Source organism: Apteryx rowi, unplaced genomic scaffold, assembly GCF_003343035.1.
Source record: "Apteryx rowi isolate R43461 unplaced genomic scaffold, aptRow1 scaffold_27, whole genome shotgun sequence".
In the NCBI taxonomy this organism is placed as follows: Eukaryota; Metazoa; Chordata; class Aves; order Apterygiformes; family Apterygidae; genus Apteryx; species Apteryx rowi.
The window spans coordinates 4,218,241-4,235,885 of record NW_020449085.1 but is presented as its reverse complement, the minus strand read 5'-3'; the positions used below and the strand labels follow the sequence as shown (position 1 = coordinate 4,235,885).

The window sequence follows — 17,645 nt, the reverse complement described above, 5'->3', positions numbered from 1 at the left end:
GCGATGTGTGGAGCAGCCGCCTGCCAGGGCCCCACAGAGGAGGGGCAAAAAAAATCATAATTCAGGGTACACTTAAAAAAATGTTGAGGAGCACTGGCCTGTATATAATACCTATGCAAAGAATGCAGGAAGCCAAAAGGGCTGGGAAAGGCAAGTACAGTAGTTTTAAGGTCTTGGCTTGGAAAGAGCTCAGTGAACTGGGTGCAATTTTCTTCACCTACCGCAGAAGTATGAAGAGCTGAGTCAGCTCTGCTGGGATCTGCTGGGATCCCAGACGTTTCAAGCTGGACTATTAGTCTACAAACCTGACTTTATACAGAAACCTGGATGCAGATCTATGCCTCCCATCAGATTGCACTGGCCTTTCAGTACATACAAAACAGTATCTCAGTCATTTAGTCTAGTGAATGTTTATGTTTTTTACAGCACTCCAAACCTTGCACAAGAAACCTTTTGGGGTCAATTCGTTCTTTTTTGTCATATCTCCTTTTAAAACTATTTCTGATTAACTTGAGAAACTATGTTCCTCTTATAGCCAGCCTACCTTAAAAACACTGATACTGCGGAACAAACAGAACTCTCACAAAATGGCATTGCTTGTACTTGCATGGTAACTCGGCATGTACCGTGGGCTGCCTGGTCTCGGTTGCAAGAGAGGAAAAACACCCTGGAACTGTTTAGTGATTCCCTCGGATGAGAGCAAGGCATTTTTATCTACAGAGTGTTGGCTGGGCTCGTGTGGAAAGGGCAGCACCGGAAGGTTTCTGCTCTCGGGTGGTGGTGGAATACCCAAGGGTTGCCCTTCGTCCCCTGCCCCTCTGAGCTGCATCCTTGCTCTTTGCTCGTGCTGTAGCCTCTAGGAGTGCTGGAAAACAAAAGCTACCTGCTGCTTCTCGTTGCCTTTAAACACACAGTGACACAGTCGCACAGAAATTTCCTGTGGAACTTCGAAGTGGTTTATGCTGATATAAAAGGGTTTTTTTAGGAAGTTGTATACATAGCATGCAGATGGAGAGGACTGCATGGAAAGAATACATTTCTGCAAACTTCAGTGTATATTGAGACATTTCTGTTGCTTGGATAAAGCCTAGAAAAGAAGCATGAATCATTGTAATCTGTTTAGGATATATATACAACCTGTTACATCCACTTTGAAGGTTTCGGTTGTGCTGCCCTCTTATTGTACATGTTAACTACTTGCTAACCACTTGTATTTTAATCTGTTAATTCAGCTAACACATTAGTTATCTGCATGAAAAATTACTCACTTTTTGCCACTTTTTCTCTCAGGAAAGCTCCACTGAGTCCTTTGGAGACTTGACTCCCTCTATCTCCTTTCCCGTTTCTCTCCACGTTACTCGTCTCACCTTCATGAGCGCCTTATGTCATGGTAACAATCTCTGCAGGGAAGGCGAGTTGGACTCTGCTCCCTCCGGAGCCATCGGAGCTATCGGAAGAGCTTGCTGCCAGCTGCGAGTCGCTCCTTCAGCCCTAGAGGTGAGTAAACGCTTCCCTGTAGAGCTGCTAGCTCCAGTGAGGGGGAGCAGGTCTGGCTGATTGGCCTTGGTGATGGTCAGACCTGGTTGAGTTGTGAAACAAAACTCTATGGATACGAATATGTTTCTTTTTTAAAAAAAAAAAGAAAGAAAGAAAAAGAGAAGACTTTCTGTTTTGGAGAGGGAAGCATTTCAAGGATTTGTCTTACGTCAAGGAATTGCAGTGCTGCTGACCCTAGCGTTATGACTTAAATTCCATCAAAATCATGAGATTTATCTGAAAACCAAAATTTTAAAGAATCTAGCTGTGCATTTTTTGGTCCACTTTTTGTTTGTTAAACCCCCTTTGAGAGGGAGGTCATGAGTGTTAGCACTGTGCTCGCTCCAAAATAAATGGTGAGTTTTACCTATGTTAAGAAATTCCCACCTCCACATCCGTCTGCTTGTCCTCTGAGGTCAGCTTCCATCAGTTTTATTCCCCTTTCCTAAATCATCTGTATCCCCATTTACCTTTGCTTCTCCAGGCCTGCATATGCATATTCTCAATGTCCCCTTCAGTCTTGCAAGGCAGGTGTAGGGCACCTCATGCCTTTACTCTTTTCTCAGGCTGAGTGCTTAGAAAAACTTTTTTTGGTGAAACTTTCGTTTAAAAATTTTTTTGGAAAGTGTTGAAAACTTTCAACCCAAAAGGAAGTGTTAGAAAACTAACACCACAAAACAAGACTAATAGTGACATTTTGTTGTTGTCATGTTGGTAGGTATAATAATTGATATCATAGAACTGCCATAGGCACAAATTCACCAAATCCCTGTAGTGTGTGGTGTGACTTATACACGTGCTTAATTTTAAGTAAATGTTTAAGTATTTTGCTGCCTCAGGGATATAATAAATAACTCAAGGACTATGAAAGCCAGAAAAAAGACTCTCATTGATATAAAATGGATGTTGAATCAAGTCTCTGCTTTATCAGAGAAGGTTTTCCTGAAGAAAATTGGGTTGTTACTCTGTCTTTAGAAGTACTGTGTGCTTATAGATAAATGCTTTTGGCTCGCTTACCCGCCTGAAGAGTGTGACCACAATGCAGACCCTTTCCTTTTGCATACCCAGGCACGTTATCTAGAAAGTCGGAGAATGGATTGACTACATTTTACAGTATTACAAGTTTACAGGACATGAATTAAAGCTTTGGAAATGGCTCTACAAATGATGTAAGTTCAGTTTCATTATTTGGGATCAAGTGATTGCTAAACGTCATACTGTTGTTATATTTAGATGTTTCCGTTGTAAATACTTTGCTAATTTTAACAATTCAGCTTGTAAGTGACTGCAGTAAAGTTTAGTATAGAGGTGTTTTTTATCATCATGAAAATTTTTCAGTGTCATTGTCAGTAATATTTTAACCTCATACATTTGTATTCTATTTATTTACCAATTACTATTTCTGTTTAATCAAAATAAGAGTGTGCTTCTGTATTTTGGTTGCTGTTTTTAATTGTATTTAGCATGTAATCCTGACAATAGCTTTACAAAGTCTCCTATGATATCATTTTCTAAGAATTTTTACTCCTTCTCTGTTGTTCTCCACGCTACACTTTTTCACCTACCAAAGCCTTCCTCTCAGTATGTTTCATTCTCACCAGCTTGTTCACTTTCATTCTGGTTGCTGTGTGCTGGGCCAGGGTACAATGCAAACGGACTTTTGCCACAAGCGAAGGATGTGCCTTTTCCAAGTGTGTTAGTGAGTTTTGTAGATGAAAACATCATCTTGACAGAGGACTATCTACAAAGTATGTCAACATGAACTAACTCTTAGAATAGACTTTCCAAAGTAGCAAAGAAATTCAGGAACACATTTCCAAATGGAAAATGCTTGCATTTTAGCTTAAAAAAACCCTTGAAGCTAACATTCTTATCTATAGAGTATCTTGTCTTAATATGGTATACTATATTAAACTGTACAGAAAAAATGGATTGGCTTCCAATAGAATTTGTGCTCTTGAAGCCTTTAGCTTTCTTTGAAAATCTTCCCTTCTGATCTTGGTTATCTTTCTAAATAATCTTGTTGTTTAAAGCAGGACCTACGTTGTTATGGAAGTATATATGCAAGCAGGTGCCCGTGTGTGTAAACAAATACACTGTAACTGTACCTTCCATAATATAGAAGAATTAGCCTGGAATAAAAACACTTTGAAAAAGAATCACAGGGAAATAAAATTATTACACAAACTCTGTAAAATGACAAGGGATGTCAATGCAGTTCTTTGGAATACTTGCAATTGAATTTTAGATAACTTTGTTTTGCCTCTCACAGAAACCTCATCTTAGAAGGCTAAAAGTTCTGTGCAGAGCAGCTGGAATTAGTTAAATACTGGAACCACTGCTGATTTGATTGCATCCTCCAACATGACCAATCCTCAGTAAGTTCTGTATGAGGAAAGTTATAATTTACTTTAAGTACAAGGGAACAATTCCTACTTGTAGGAGTGTGTTGTTGTGACACCAAGAGGTTCCATCAGTATTACTGGAAGGAAAACTTGGTATTTTGAGAGGGAGCAGTAGGATTTGGTAAGTTGTCTAAAGACTGTGAATTAGCACAAAAAGGTGAATACAGTGAACATTGCAGATGTGTTACTAATAGCTAGTGGCTGAGAACTAATAAATCAATATCTTCAGGCCTATTGGCACTTTTTCTGTCCTGTCACCAAACCTGTTTCAAAGCTATTTTGCCAACWCTGTTCTGTTTGTTTGTTTTTCTTTTCAGTCACTTCAGTCTCTCTGTTACTTAGTCTAAGAACACAAAAGTTAAATACTGGTGGGAGGGGGAATGCTGCACTAACCCATTTTCTGGTTTCCTCTGTAATACTGGAAATTGGATCATTGTACGCTCTTCCATGCAAGAGTGAACCAACGCGGCTTGGACTTGTAAAGGGAAAGTTCCACAGGGTGGCAAATACTACTGCACTGAAATTCAAAACCAAAGAAGGAAAAGTCTGGCTAAAATTAGCTCCTCCCTATGGCCTTCTGATTTTCGATTATTTACAGACGAATACATTTCTGTTGGAAATGACAAGAATCTCTATACTTGTCCATTACTAATTAGACAAAGAATGAAATGAAATAAGGCTTTAGGTCATCCAAATAGCAGTGCTTACCTCTACTTTCTGCCATCGTATGATATAGTCACAGCCTTTCCCTGCCAGATACTTGAGTTATAACAGCATTTTCAGATTTTTAAAGTGACTTTCTTGTGTGATCCTGGCAACAGTTAGCTCTTCTTAATTTAGGAATAATGTTTTCTATCCAAAAGGGTTAATCTAATGGTTAGACTCTGAGCAATACAGTCTTTCTCTACCTCTTTCACATAGAATTTTACCTCCTTCACCCAAATCTTTAGACTTACAAGATAGATGAGTTAGTCAAGAACTCTTCTAAATTATTCATTTTTTTCTGAAAAAAACGAGCAATTATTCAGGTTGCTTGAATAGCTGGAAGATTTTAATAAGTTTCTTTAAAACAAAATCACCTATGCAGTTTTTGCAGTCAAATAAGAAAGGGAAGTTGGGTACTAAGCACTTTTTAACTGTATCCCTAAGGAAAAAGAATATGTTCACACCTGCTGTTGAAAACCTCTGAAAAGTAGCCTGGGATTTCTTCAGAAGTTAACAAGCTCCCCTGGATGAAAGCTAGAGAGGTTTATTCTTGCACCCTACTCTGAATCAAATGGAGCAAGCAGTGTTCACTGGGGATTGCAAAGGATCAGTTCCTGCTGGGACTTGATGTGCAAACTCTCTCCTGTAATGAAGTTATCTTTGGCGTACACTAGATAATCTGCTAACTGACAGTCCTTTGAGTTTCTAGGTAACTAGCATCTTATTGTAAATGAGGAGACACGTGCGTAGTCAGGCTCTGTTTTTACATGCATGAGTTCCTATTAAATGTTAGTGGGCCTGTCCAGATTTAGAAGTAAGCTGTACATATGGATAGTTAAGGTAATCTTTCTAGATGAGTTCATAATTCTTCCGAACCCTTGTTGTTCTTTCAGAATTACTTTGAAATAACTTGGTACAGAATGGTCCTTTCTGTTTGAATGAAACCAAGTCAGCATCTGTCAAAACTGTTTGAATAGTGCCTCTTTAGGAAGAGGAGTCAAACTCCATCCATTAATTAACAGTTGATTTGTACATGATAAATAAGAAGCTTAGCTATTCATTGCTCACTGATCTAAGCTACAAAGCAGTAAGATTTTAGCTAGCATAGTTACATGCCTTTTTTCTGTTGATGTTCTTGTCTGTTTTGCACAAATATTTTGCTGCTGGGTTCATAGTTTGTTTCCGCAATTGTTTGTTTGTTTGTTTATAATACAGTCATTTATATTTAGTGCTTCTGAAGCAGCTTCAGCAGAATCAAATGCCGTTCTTTGTCTGTGAGGTTTCTGTTGACTTCAGTGGGATCTACTAAAGACAAGTTTGGACGGATTTGGGCTAGACATCACCTCCCTCAATGACCTTGCAACAGCCTTTTAAGTCTTCTTTTTAGGATTCTATGAAGTTCTTGTTTCTCTCTTATTTTTACTGATTTGTTTGTTTATTTATTTTTTATTTGTTTAAATAATTTGTGTGTGTGTGTGGAGAAATAGAGAAAGGGTTTTTTTTATTTGCTTATTTTATTTTCAGGCCTACAATAGAAGGCGGTGTTTCAGAAGTTGAGATAATTTCACAACAAGTGGAGGAAGAGACCAAAAGTATTGCTCCTGTACACCTTGTTAATTTTGCTTATCGAGATCTACCCTTAGCTGCACTCGATCTGTCTGTGGCTGGGTCCCAGCTTTTGTCAAATTTGGATGAGGAATACCAAAGAGAAGGGTAAGTATGAACAACAGAATTTTGTTTTATAGATTTATCTTAAAGAAATTTCATAGCCTGTAAAAAAGAAAACCTTAAGATGGAGAAGTGCAGCCACTTGTCCTCAAACTCATTTTAAAACCACTATCACAGGATAGAAATGACTTTTCTAATATAACTACTCCAAGCTGGTACTGGGCTCTTTGTAATTAAGTAATTTCTGGCTGCTGTTTGACCGCAGTCTGGAAGCCTTCTGTCAGACAGGGAAAACCAGACCGACACTCTAGCCTGACAGACAAGCAGAATGGCCTGGTGAAGGCTCTGTGAAAAAGGTGTTTCAGAAGGGTTTCAGGATAACAGGTGGTTAGTTACTGTGATTCTTTTTACATATGTATGCATCTCCTGATCAAGAGATAATGACTTAGTACTCCATCTTCCTGGGCAGTGGAGGTGCTTTTCACAGAATAATTTGTACAGCGTAATTTGCTTGTATGAGACCATTGTCTTTGAGAATGTGTATGCACATTACTCCTGTTTTCATAGAACATCTGTTCCAGGTTTGTTGGAATAAAAGGTACTAATCAGATTCATAATATCTGCTGAAACATAGCCCAGTGTCAGATTGTGTAGCATTGTTGTTCTACGGGACATAAGAAGTCATCCTTCTGCCCTATTCAGTCTTGATGTGGCCGTAGTTTGACTCCTGTGCCCAGTTTTTCATTAAAGATTTAAGTTGGCTGGTGAGAATCCAGAGGAATGAGAATAACTAGATGCTCAGAAAACCTGCCATGGAGGAGTGATTGAAATAACTGTGTTTGTTTCACATAAAGAAGAGTACTCTGAAAGGAGCTTATGATAAGAGACTTCTCAGTGAGGAAGAGAATAGTCTGTTCTCTATCTCCATGGTGTTTAGGACAAGAAGTAAAGAGCTTGAATTGCAGCACAGAAGAGAATAATCAGGGTAGCAAAGTGCAGGGATAGACTACTGGTGTGTATGGGCGGGGGCTGGGATAGCAATCACTAGATGTCTTTCAGAAGACACATTTGTCAGGAATGATAAAAGTATAGTTTAACATCCCTTGGGACAGGGATTAGGTGACCGCTTGTGCTTAACCCCTCTGATTCTCTGATTCTTGTTCCACTTTGTGTTGCACTGAATTTATATATACTCCACTTTCAGTAAGATCCCTCTAAAAGCACTTCACGGTAAATCATATAGAGCTCTCATGATGAAGACATTAAAAGGCTTTATATAAGCCTCCAATTATTAACAGCTGAATGTATTTTAACCTGTGCTCAGAAATCAGCAAGGAGACCTACTTGATCTCTTCTCAGCAGGTATTCTGCATGGCAGTCAGGAAGCACTATGTGGGGAAGGCTCTTGCCTCCTTTAATTTCTTTCCAAATTGGTCTTTGTGAGACATCTCCAGAAAACTGTTACTCCAAACAAGGGGAAGGAAATACATTTCAATTAGGTTATATAAGTATGGTACAACTGTAACATAAAATAACCTGCATAGCAAAAGAGGCACTTCAGAATTAATTTAAGTATGCAGGTGTAACCCTCAGGCTATTTTGGTGCTTGATGAATACCAATTTAGTTCAAATGTGCATTTTCATAGATGTTATGATCTGAAATTCCATTCTTCACAGTGCCTAAGTCCATAGATCTCTCATTGTGACCATTTGAGCAGCTTTGCAGTCTAAGCATGGAAGCAGAGTTGTCATTCTTTTCCTCAGCAGAGATCTCTTCCTTCACCCAAACTTCTCTTCTGGCTTTATCTGTCTGAATGGAAATAAGCAGATACTGTCCAGACCTCCCAGCTGCAGAGGGGATTCTCTGAAGAAAATTCAGAGCTTTAGTTTGTTTGTCTCAATGCATTTTGGCTGAGTATGTTCGGCTGAGTCCCAGGGCTGCATGTGCATCTGATGTCTTATGAAATTCAGGAGCAGAGCTGAGTTCAAGAAACCCAGCAGTAAAAGTAAGATTCTGCCCCCATAGCACCTTGTGGTTTGTTTGGGAATGTGGCTGGTTTTAAGCGAGTGGTGTGATTTCTTTCTCATGGCCTTGTTCAGATGTGACTGACTCAGTTCTCTTCCACCTCAGTAAGAAGGAGATACGGTAGCTGGGATCAGTTTGGTACAGGAACAGCCAGCTACATCTCCCTCCTGCGTGTGGAGAGAATGATGTGGGAAGGGCGGTGGCAGGAGGTGGCAGAAAGTGTCTAAGCTTCTGCCAGCATCCATGTTCCTAACTGTGAAGCTCTGTCACCCCAATGCCTCCCTTCAGGTTGCAGATGGAGATAACCGGAAGATACTACTAATGCCAGTGAGTGCTGACAGGTGAGATAATACTCATCTTCTAGCTCTCCTTGTCAGTCTGCCTTTGTCTCAGACTTTCAAGGGTTGCCTACTATATGCTTTTGTCTGAGAATTTCAGGGAAGGCGCCAACCTGTATGAACTGTGTATATTTGATACAGCTGTGTTGGTTTAGATCTGTAGCTGATCTAGGCAAGCTATAGTTTTTATAATTTCAGGGCTGTGCAGCAGGAAGGTCTGTCAGGTCCTTGCTCCCTGTGAAGAAGTAATAGAAGAACAGTAGGGTCTTGGAAAATCCTGATTTGTCGTCACAATCTTTCCATGACCCTGCTCTATTAAACCGCTGTGCTTTTCAATACCCTAGTGTCCAGGATACTGCTCCCAGGTCCTGATGTGGGTTGCCATGCTTGGTCACTAGTAAGTCTCCTTCTCCATGCATCAGTCCATAGAGCAACAAGAGGGACATCAGACTAGAGATGAAGCAGGGGGCAGTAAAAGAGCCTCTGATTTAATAGTTTGATTGCGTGTTCCCCAACTTTCCTCTAGCTTTCATTCGTTAAGGCCAGAAGGTGTTCAGTGTGTGCCAGTCCAAACCCAAGTGCAAATTTCACCTTATTGGTGAAGGACACCAAGGGAGTATTTTGTTTAATCTGAGAGAGAATTTCTATCAGGAAACAAGCCATTAATAAGCGACCAGGCACAGGTGGGTAGTAGCTCAGCCCTTTTTGTGTGCCTGAAAACTCTCAGATGGTACCAGACTAGCTACCCCTCTCACCAAAATAGAAAAAAGAAAAGGAAATTGGTCTGTCATTTGTTAAACTGACATTCCTGTGGCTTTAAAGATACTGGAATAAAAATCTTATTTTGTGCCATTTGATAGGGCTTTGCTCCATCTTATCAAATTCTCAGGGCAGTCAGTTCCCAGCTCTCTCTTGATATTATTAAGGGAATTTTGTGGTAAGTCTGAGCTATTTTTGTCAGAAATTCAGTTTACAATGCTGATCCCTGTGTTAAGCAACAAAGAGAGGACTACAGATTAGATGGCACATAAAGCCAGTCCCTGAAGTACATCTGCAAGATTGGCAGTAGTGAAAGGGTAAGGAGGCAAAAAAAACCCTTCCTCTGTTCTCCCAGAAATCCTCATATAAACCACAAACCCTGGCTTCTCCTGGTGTGGATTGAGCAAGAATTCTTTTCTCTATATATACTTCTCAAACAGGGAAAGTACCAAGATTTGCATGATGGAAATTGGTTAGTTTGGATGGAATCTGCAATGAGAAATGTTCTCGTTCCTTGTAAATCATGTAGGTGGGCTGGCATCACCTTCTTCGTACTGAAAAGGAGTAAGGTGCCTGTGGTCTCTGCGTATCACAGCGTGTGAAATGAGAGGTTGCTGCGTCTGGCTTGCTCTCCAGAAGCAGTCAGGCTGATATGCCTGGTTGTAATGGAGCTGTGGATCTTACTCTTCAGAAAAAGTAAATTTTCTGATAAATGCAAACAATATATAATTAAAACCTTTTGAGTTTTATGTGATTATAGCAATCTATGTATGTAAAGGTATATCTCTTCCACCCAGAGGAGCACTGTGAAGCAATAGTAGCATGGTTCTCAGAACCAGTACGAGTGTGATGCTACTTACTTAATTAGTCCTGTTGATCTGCCCTGCAGTTAACTTGTTAGAAGTCCCCTTAGATATCACTACACGGTGCTGTGCTCCATGCTCAGACATTGCAGAGGTGATCAACGCATATGCCAGAGACRTGTGGATGAAAAATAAGCTCATTCAAAAAATGTGCCTGGGTACTTAGGAGAACATGTAATGCACATTTCTAACATATCTGTGCCAAGTTGGGCGGTACTCTTGCACGTAAAGTAGCAGCAAAGCAGATGATTTTCTTTGTGTCTGTGAATTTATTGGGGAGTTTCTGTTTCCATTAAACTCAGTTTGTATGAAAAGAATAGGTAAACATTTCTTTAAGGAGACTAATCTCTCAGAAAGCTAAGGAGCTTTTTAAATTTTAACATTAGCTTCAAGTGCCACTCTTAATTTCTTTTTTCCTGTCAAGTTCTCTGTTTTACAAAAAATACTTTCTCTCTGCCATCAATGACCAATAAAAATGACTGGAAATTGTTGGGAAATTGGCTTCATGCAGAAAGTTGTAAGTGTGTGCTATAAACAAGTGGGGAGAGGGAAAAACTCTTCTTCCCATATTTTCTTAAGATTCCAATTCAGATGTATCATTCATAATAAATTATAAAATATGCATGATAGACTGGGTATTTTGGTGAAGTAATATGCAGTTAGTGGACAGTGAGCTTCTGTCTTGATAAAGACCTGTGTTTAATAGGGGTAGGAAGCAAGGGGAGGGAGATACAGTAGCTTTTAATTATTTGTTATATTTGTTTTATATTGCTGCTCTTGAATTTTCCTCTGTTAAACATAAATTTGAAACTTGAAGATGCTTTAAACTACCCTGTTTTACATCAACAGCTATAAAGGTTGAGAGTTCCACACAGTTAATGTGACTCAGTTGACATTAGCTGTAAATAGTCACACCATTGTAATTTAATCATTTATGATCATCTGTTCATAGCCTTAGATTTGCTTGGTTGCAGGCCAGCTAGAAAGTGAATTAAACTGTAGGGATACCTGAAAAAAGAAAACTGCAGGAAGGGATATAGAGAGAGATAAAGAAGGAAAAACAAAACTGAACAGAGAGAAGAGAGACATGTAGAGATTCAGAAGTTAACGCACAAAAGAATCCTTAGAGCTTTTCATTTCAAATTGGTTGCAGGCCTTCATTCATGGAAGTATTCATCCATCCTGGGAGAAAAGGATGTCTGTTCCTTCAATCTGTCTTCTGTAATTGTGTCAGATAGATGCCATATTTCTGGTTTTCATATTCATCTTTCAGTTTTTATTTTGATCTCTCTGAGGTATTTTACTTGTATTATCTGTAAGATTTAAAGGTGCTTTAACCAAATGGATTAGAACAGACTAAATTTCTGCTTTTTTCCTTTTCTGCTTTTTTCCTTTTCTGCTTTTTTTTTTTTTTTTGTTTTGGTGAATACAGTCCCTTTTCTGAAAAGTTCGGTGCACCTCATGCAGATCCTTGAACATATCAAGCTGATACGTGGTGAATAATCAAGTCCAAGCTACAGATATGGTGCAAAGGTTTTGGATGGATGGCAGAACCGTTTCCTATACTGAGCAAGTTCCTTGTATTTACACATGTGACTTTAAACTTATTTTTAGCTGCCAGCCACAGTCTGAATCCAGAAAGATGATGCAAAATCTTAACAGCAAAATGTAGTGAATGAGACTGTAATGCTGATTTGTTCTTTGTGCAGTACTATATCACTGCTACTCTCTGTGCTCTGGTCCAAAACTAAGGCCTGCACTGCAGCAGAAAAGGAGCATTCAGTACTACCAAATTTGGGAGGTGACCAGCTCTTAACTAGAGAACACATGAAACGTTGGGCTATATTACAAGGATGCTCCATGATTTAGAAACTTTTTTCTAGTGCAGATCCATTATAACATTTATCCTTGTAAAATGCTGTTCTCCAGGATAGCTCATTACTTTCTGTATGCTAGTATTTAAATCCTTTGAGTCTTATCTACCTCATAATGTCCATCTAATGTACTTTATCAGTAACACCAATTGATGGAGGGAGTGCTACTACAAGTGAAAAAGAAATTGATTTTCTAGCTCAATATTTTTCAAGCTTTTTTGATTTGTTGATCCTTCTTTCTTTCTTTTTTTTTTTTCTTTTCCAGCAGAACTTGATTTTCCTGGCTACTTTTTGTGGATAGAGGTGTAATAGAGGTAGCCCACAGACCACTGTTCACAAACTACTTTTCTGGAGAGTGGAAATGATGTGGGCCTAATTTATTTGGCTTAACATTGGAAATAATTATTTAAGTTGGACAGGATGTGGCTTCATGCAAAAATTGAAAGATAAATAAAGGGGAAATGTGGAAAAGAGAAATTTTAGGCTGGAAGGAGAGTCCATGAAAAGGTCAGCTAAATGCTAAGTAGCAATCTTAAAGCAAATCAAATATTAGGATTCATTAGGAAAGAAACAGAGAATAAAACAGAGGCCATCATTGTGCCTCTCTATAAATGCAAACTTTGGCCACATCTTGAACACCAGTGTAGTTCTGGTTCCTGTCAAAAAGGATATGGTAGATACAAAAGAACTAGAGAAGACTCAAAGGAAAATCACGATCAAAGCTGTGGTGCAACTTCAGTTTGAGAAATGACCTTGTAAGGTAGGACTGTTCAGTCTGGAAAAGAGATGACTCATGGGAGATTTGATTGAGATTACAAAACCTGTAGCAGAGAGAGGTTAAAATAAAGTCCGATTTCCTCCCTCTCCCGGTGTAAGTACTGGGGATATTAAAAGATTAGAGCCAGGTTCAAAACAAACAAAAAGAGGTGGTTCTTCACAAAGTTGGTAGTAGATCCATGGAACTACTTGCTAGAGGATATGTGGCTGCTAATAGCTTATCTGGCCTTAGGGGGAGGCTGGACAAGTTTGTGGATGAGAAGTTCATTGAAGGTTACTAAACAGAATCCTTGAAACCCCATCTGGTTCCAGAAGTCCCTGAGCTGAAAGTAGTTAGATGCTGGGACAGATTTAGGGGGAAATAATATATTTGTTTGCCTTGTTCTTGTTCATCTTTAGACATCTGTTCACAGCCACTACTGGAGACAGGATACCGAGCCTTTGTTCTGACCTACTATGGCTATTTTTATGTTTCTTAAATGTTGGTTTTGAGAATGATGTTAATATTTCAATAAAGACCTTAGCTTAAAAAGTAAAAGCATGATAAGCAAATTTACTAATGACAGGAGTAATGCTCCAGCTAATCACAGGATGTCTGTGAACAGTGAGATATGCACCTATGAAGAAAGCACATCCCATAGAGAAACATTCATGTAATAAACTGATTCCAAAATATTATGTACAGCTCTGCCTATATTCACCTGCAGAAGGCACTACCAGGACAATTAGAGAAACCGAGTGACTGTTTTACAAAAAGACTGGGTTTCTTAAAGTAAGTGAGGGGAATGTCATTGTGCTGTATAAATGCATCAGGGACATAAACACCAGCAAGGGAGAGGAGCTAATCAAGCTGAAGAACAATACACGAACAGATAGGTGTGAACGGGCTGTGTGTACATTTAGGCTGAAACCGGAACAATCTTTCCTGCCATTAGAGCAACAGAGTTCTGCAGCAGTCCTCCAAGAAAAGTAACGGGGGTTAGAAACTGTAAAGCTTGGAGGGGAAAAAGGGTGAGGGTGCCGTCAATAGTCAAACTTCTGTCGTTAGCATCATTGCAACTGAGCCTCTAGGAGAAGTCCAGGAAAGGGGTGTAAAGCTGTACCTCTTCCTCTGAGTGTCTCCAGGCCTCCAGCTGCTACTTGTAGCCTCCTGTGAGGCTCTCCTGGCTGTTTTGCCGCAGCCAGATTTTATATTTTATTTAGCCTTTCTGTATTTCAGTCACTTCCTGGCTGTGGCCTTTCTACTCCTTCAGATAGTGATTTGGATCTCATCCATCCTTCTGTTTTCTAATTGTAGTCATCTTGTGAGATGCAAACACTTGCTGCTTAGCCAAAAAAAAGGCAGGGTAAAGTATAAGACAGATTTGGGGATATTTGTTTGCAAGACCAGAAAATAGAAATAGTGACAGCTGTTAACAGCTTGAACAAATTGTTTGTAGTGGTTCCTTACCAAAGAAATATGTTAAACCGTTCCCAGTTTTGCCTTATGTTCTTTTCCAAGCTGTTTATTAATAAAGCTAGCAGTCATGATGGCAGATTGGCTTTCCAGAAAGCCATGTGTGAAAGTATCTTTAAAAAGAATTATTCCTGGTAAAATTCCACTGAATATATTTTAGTATCTCATAATAAAACTTTGCAGTCCTATATCATCATCAAGCAAAAAATCCCAATTCCAGTGCATTTACCTCACCCAGGCATTGTAAGAAGGGTAAATAATATTCCTATAGTATAGATGGAGTAACTGAGGTACCTAAAGAATCTGTCCCAAGTTGTACAGGAAAGTTGTCCCAAGTTGTATTTGACTTGTATCCTTTATAATGGATGACACATGTCAAAACACCAGAAGAAGCTTTATTTGTTCTCTGAATAAAATGGAACACTTTTTTATTTTAGAGTAGGGAAAAAAGCATATTTTACTTGCGTCTGGTTAGTATGTAATCTCTAGATGTATTTATGAGCTGTAAAAGTTAACTTTTCTTTTTCTGAAAGATTCGTATGACTGAGTTTGTAGTCTGAGCTTTAAACTTTGTGTTTGCAGTATTGCAGAGGAAGTGGCTAGGATTTGGAAAAGTAAATTTAAACCTACGCTAATTCCGGTAGGGATTTGCTTTTCTCAAATACCGGATTTCTCACCTATTAAATGGATGAGCCCTAATACATCAGGAAAAGGAGATACTCTACTAAGACAGGTAATAGTCTTAAAGGAGATGAGATTCATATATTAGAAGCCAGTGTGGTTTGCATGTCAATGTTATGTCAATTTTAACTAAAATATATTTCTAGTTAAATTACAATTCCTTTTATTATTTAAGTCCACCCTTCGCAAGAGGCAAAAAAAGCAAGGCAAGAACAGGACTTTGCTATATATGTACTACTCATAATGCTGTAGAAGTAGCAGGGAATGAACCAGCCAAATAGCACCCAGGAAAGCAACCATTCAGTGCCCCATTTTTAGGGCACAGTGTGCTGATCCTTAGTGTCAGTGGATTCTGAAGACTTGGAAGAGGTCTTGGACGATGTCTGCAAAGAGGTCTGCCTGGCAGCGATGTGAAGATGCTAATTACTGCCCCTTCACAGGACAAGTGTTAAACAAGTGCACCTTGGTGTAATAAATTAAGATACAAAACTGGAGGTGTTTCTCCAGTGCTTAATTTTTAAACACTTTTGCAGTTTGGAAATCAATTTATATATTTTATTAGTGATATGTAAGTGTAAACATGCAGATGCTCCGAGGTTCACTGCTTTTCCAATTATAAGCTGTTACTTTAATTCAGAAGCTTTTTGGAATCAGTGAAATATTGCCACTGCAAAGACTGAAGCATAACTCCACGTTCCTTAGCAGTTCTAGAGGTAACGATTAGATTTAATAAAGATTATCCTGGCTGTATGTAATGTCTACTGAGTATCGCAGTTGGTTTATTCTTACTGGTATGTGTTTAGTATATTTTAAAATCTCGGCTATATAGAGCTTTTAAAGGAATGTACGTAGGCCCTCTACTGATCATTCTGAGAATAGCAAAGAGGAAAAACTACCCTGCAATACTTAAAATGCTGGCAAAACAGGCCTTTTGGGAAAGGGGAGATAAACGTAAGAAGAGAATAGAACCCAACACTTTTCTAAATAAACAGGGCCGTTCCTTAGTGTCATTTTTAGAAAAATCTCCCCCCCCCCACACACACACAAAAGACCAAAATAACAGCTGTAGTGAAGACAGGTTATCCTGTTCTGAGACAGAGTAAAATAAAATCCACTAAAACAGAAAACTTGCAAAAAGGCCTAGCCCAATGCCTTTTTTGCTGATGTTTTAAAAATAGCTATTTAAAATACAGTAAATCCTGTATTTTTGAATTCATTAGAGTTGTTTTCTCTTGTAAACTTTTTTAGGCAGTTTTTGAGAAAACAGCAGCCTTGAGTGCTTTTGTATTTTAGGCTAGAACCTTAATACAGTTGAGCTAAGGACAATTCCAGATAGTAACAATTGCCAAATTTTCTTTGAAGTTCAAAGTGTCAATAGAGAAGGTCTTTCAGGATCAGGTAATCAGGCAGCTCTGAGCACAAGTGTTTAACAGATGCTCTCAATTCTGAGAAGCTGCTTGACCCTACCGAGTCTCTGAACACTGCTTAGCATCAATTTCCCCCTCATTTTTGAGTGTGGGTATTTCAGGGGATGTTTTGTGATGTTTTTCCAAGTGCTTGATTTTAACATGAGCTGACTTTAGAGCTGTTTATTTGGAATTGATCAGTATCGTCTCATCTTCTTGTATACCATTGATTTCTGTGCATTGACATTTTAGTTCAGACAGTGTGGTTACAGCGACATGCAGAGGTGTAGCTCATCTTCTTAAACCTAAGTTAATAAATCATGTCAGCTCTTTACAGTGCTTTGAGAATACAAAGTGTCAGGTAAGCATCAACATTTTCAGAGATGGGTCAATATAGGAACATTATAAAACATGATGGGAGATGATACAGTAAATACTGTATCATAAAGTGAAACTATAGGAGGATTTTAGGAGAAAAACAAAATATAGACTAAGTATCAGGATGGGCTTTATGCTTCCGAGCTCCATGCTGCTATTACTGCTAACAAATATTTTCAAAAGACAAACTTGAAATTTTGGAAAACCCATTTGAAAACCTGTATCTGCAGTAGCACAGCATTTCCTGATTCACCAGCTGCCTTCTGGTGCTGGTAGCTGTACTTAGCAGGAATTGTTGCAGCTTCTGTCCCTGGAACATGCAGGTTTTCTTTTGAAACCCAAGTACAGGCTTTCCTTGAAGCTGCTGATTACTGAACTCTTGACAGCCTGCATGGTGGTATACTGCCAGTTACCAAGGGGAGTATGAACCAAGGGTGAGACAGAAATTTCTGCAGCAGTTCAAAGCTGTTGATAGGAAGTTGGGAGTTACAGTGAATGAGCTGCACTGTTGATTGGAAAGAGGTTGTTAGCTGATACTAAAATTGATTATAGCAATTTTTGCTGCAGATCCAAGCTGTTTCTTGAATTTCATCACTCATGAGAACACCCACTGGAAAATATGAAGTTGCTGTGGACCAGAATTTCAGCAGTTGTTATAACATGTTGTTGAAATAATAGCTATGGCTCTTTTAATTCTTCTCACAGTTCATTTGAATCTTTGAACTCACAGATCGTATCTATACTACTAAAACAGCCAAAGGCTCCGTACAGCG

General features: G+C 39.0%; 1 protein-coding gene across 1 annotated transcript in view; it reads left to right on the top strand.

Annotated features, from left to right (window-relative positions):
* The first annotated feature begins 1,304 nt into the window (after window positions 1-1,304).
* TMEM266 (transmembrane protein 266) overlaps window positions 1,305-17,645 on the top strand; it is a 62,407-nt gene continuing 46,066 nt past the window's right edge. Inside the window, exons 1-4 of the mRNA XM_026068281.1 lie at window positions 1,305-1,497; window positions 2,605-2,705; window positions 3,809-3,914; window positions 6,171-6,359. Coding sequence (XP_025924066.1) covers window positions 3,901-3,914; window positions 6,171-6,359 — 203 coding nt within the window. The 5' untranslated portion in view covers window positions 1,305-1,497; window positions 2,605-2,705; window positions 3,809-3,900. The remainder of the gene's footprint in view (window positions 1,498-2,604; window positions 2,706-3,808; window positions 3,915-6,170; window positions 6,360-17,645) is intronic.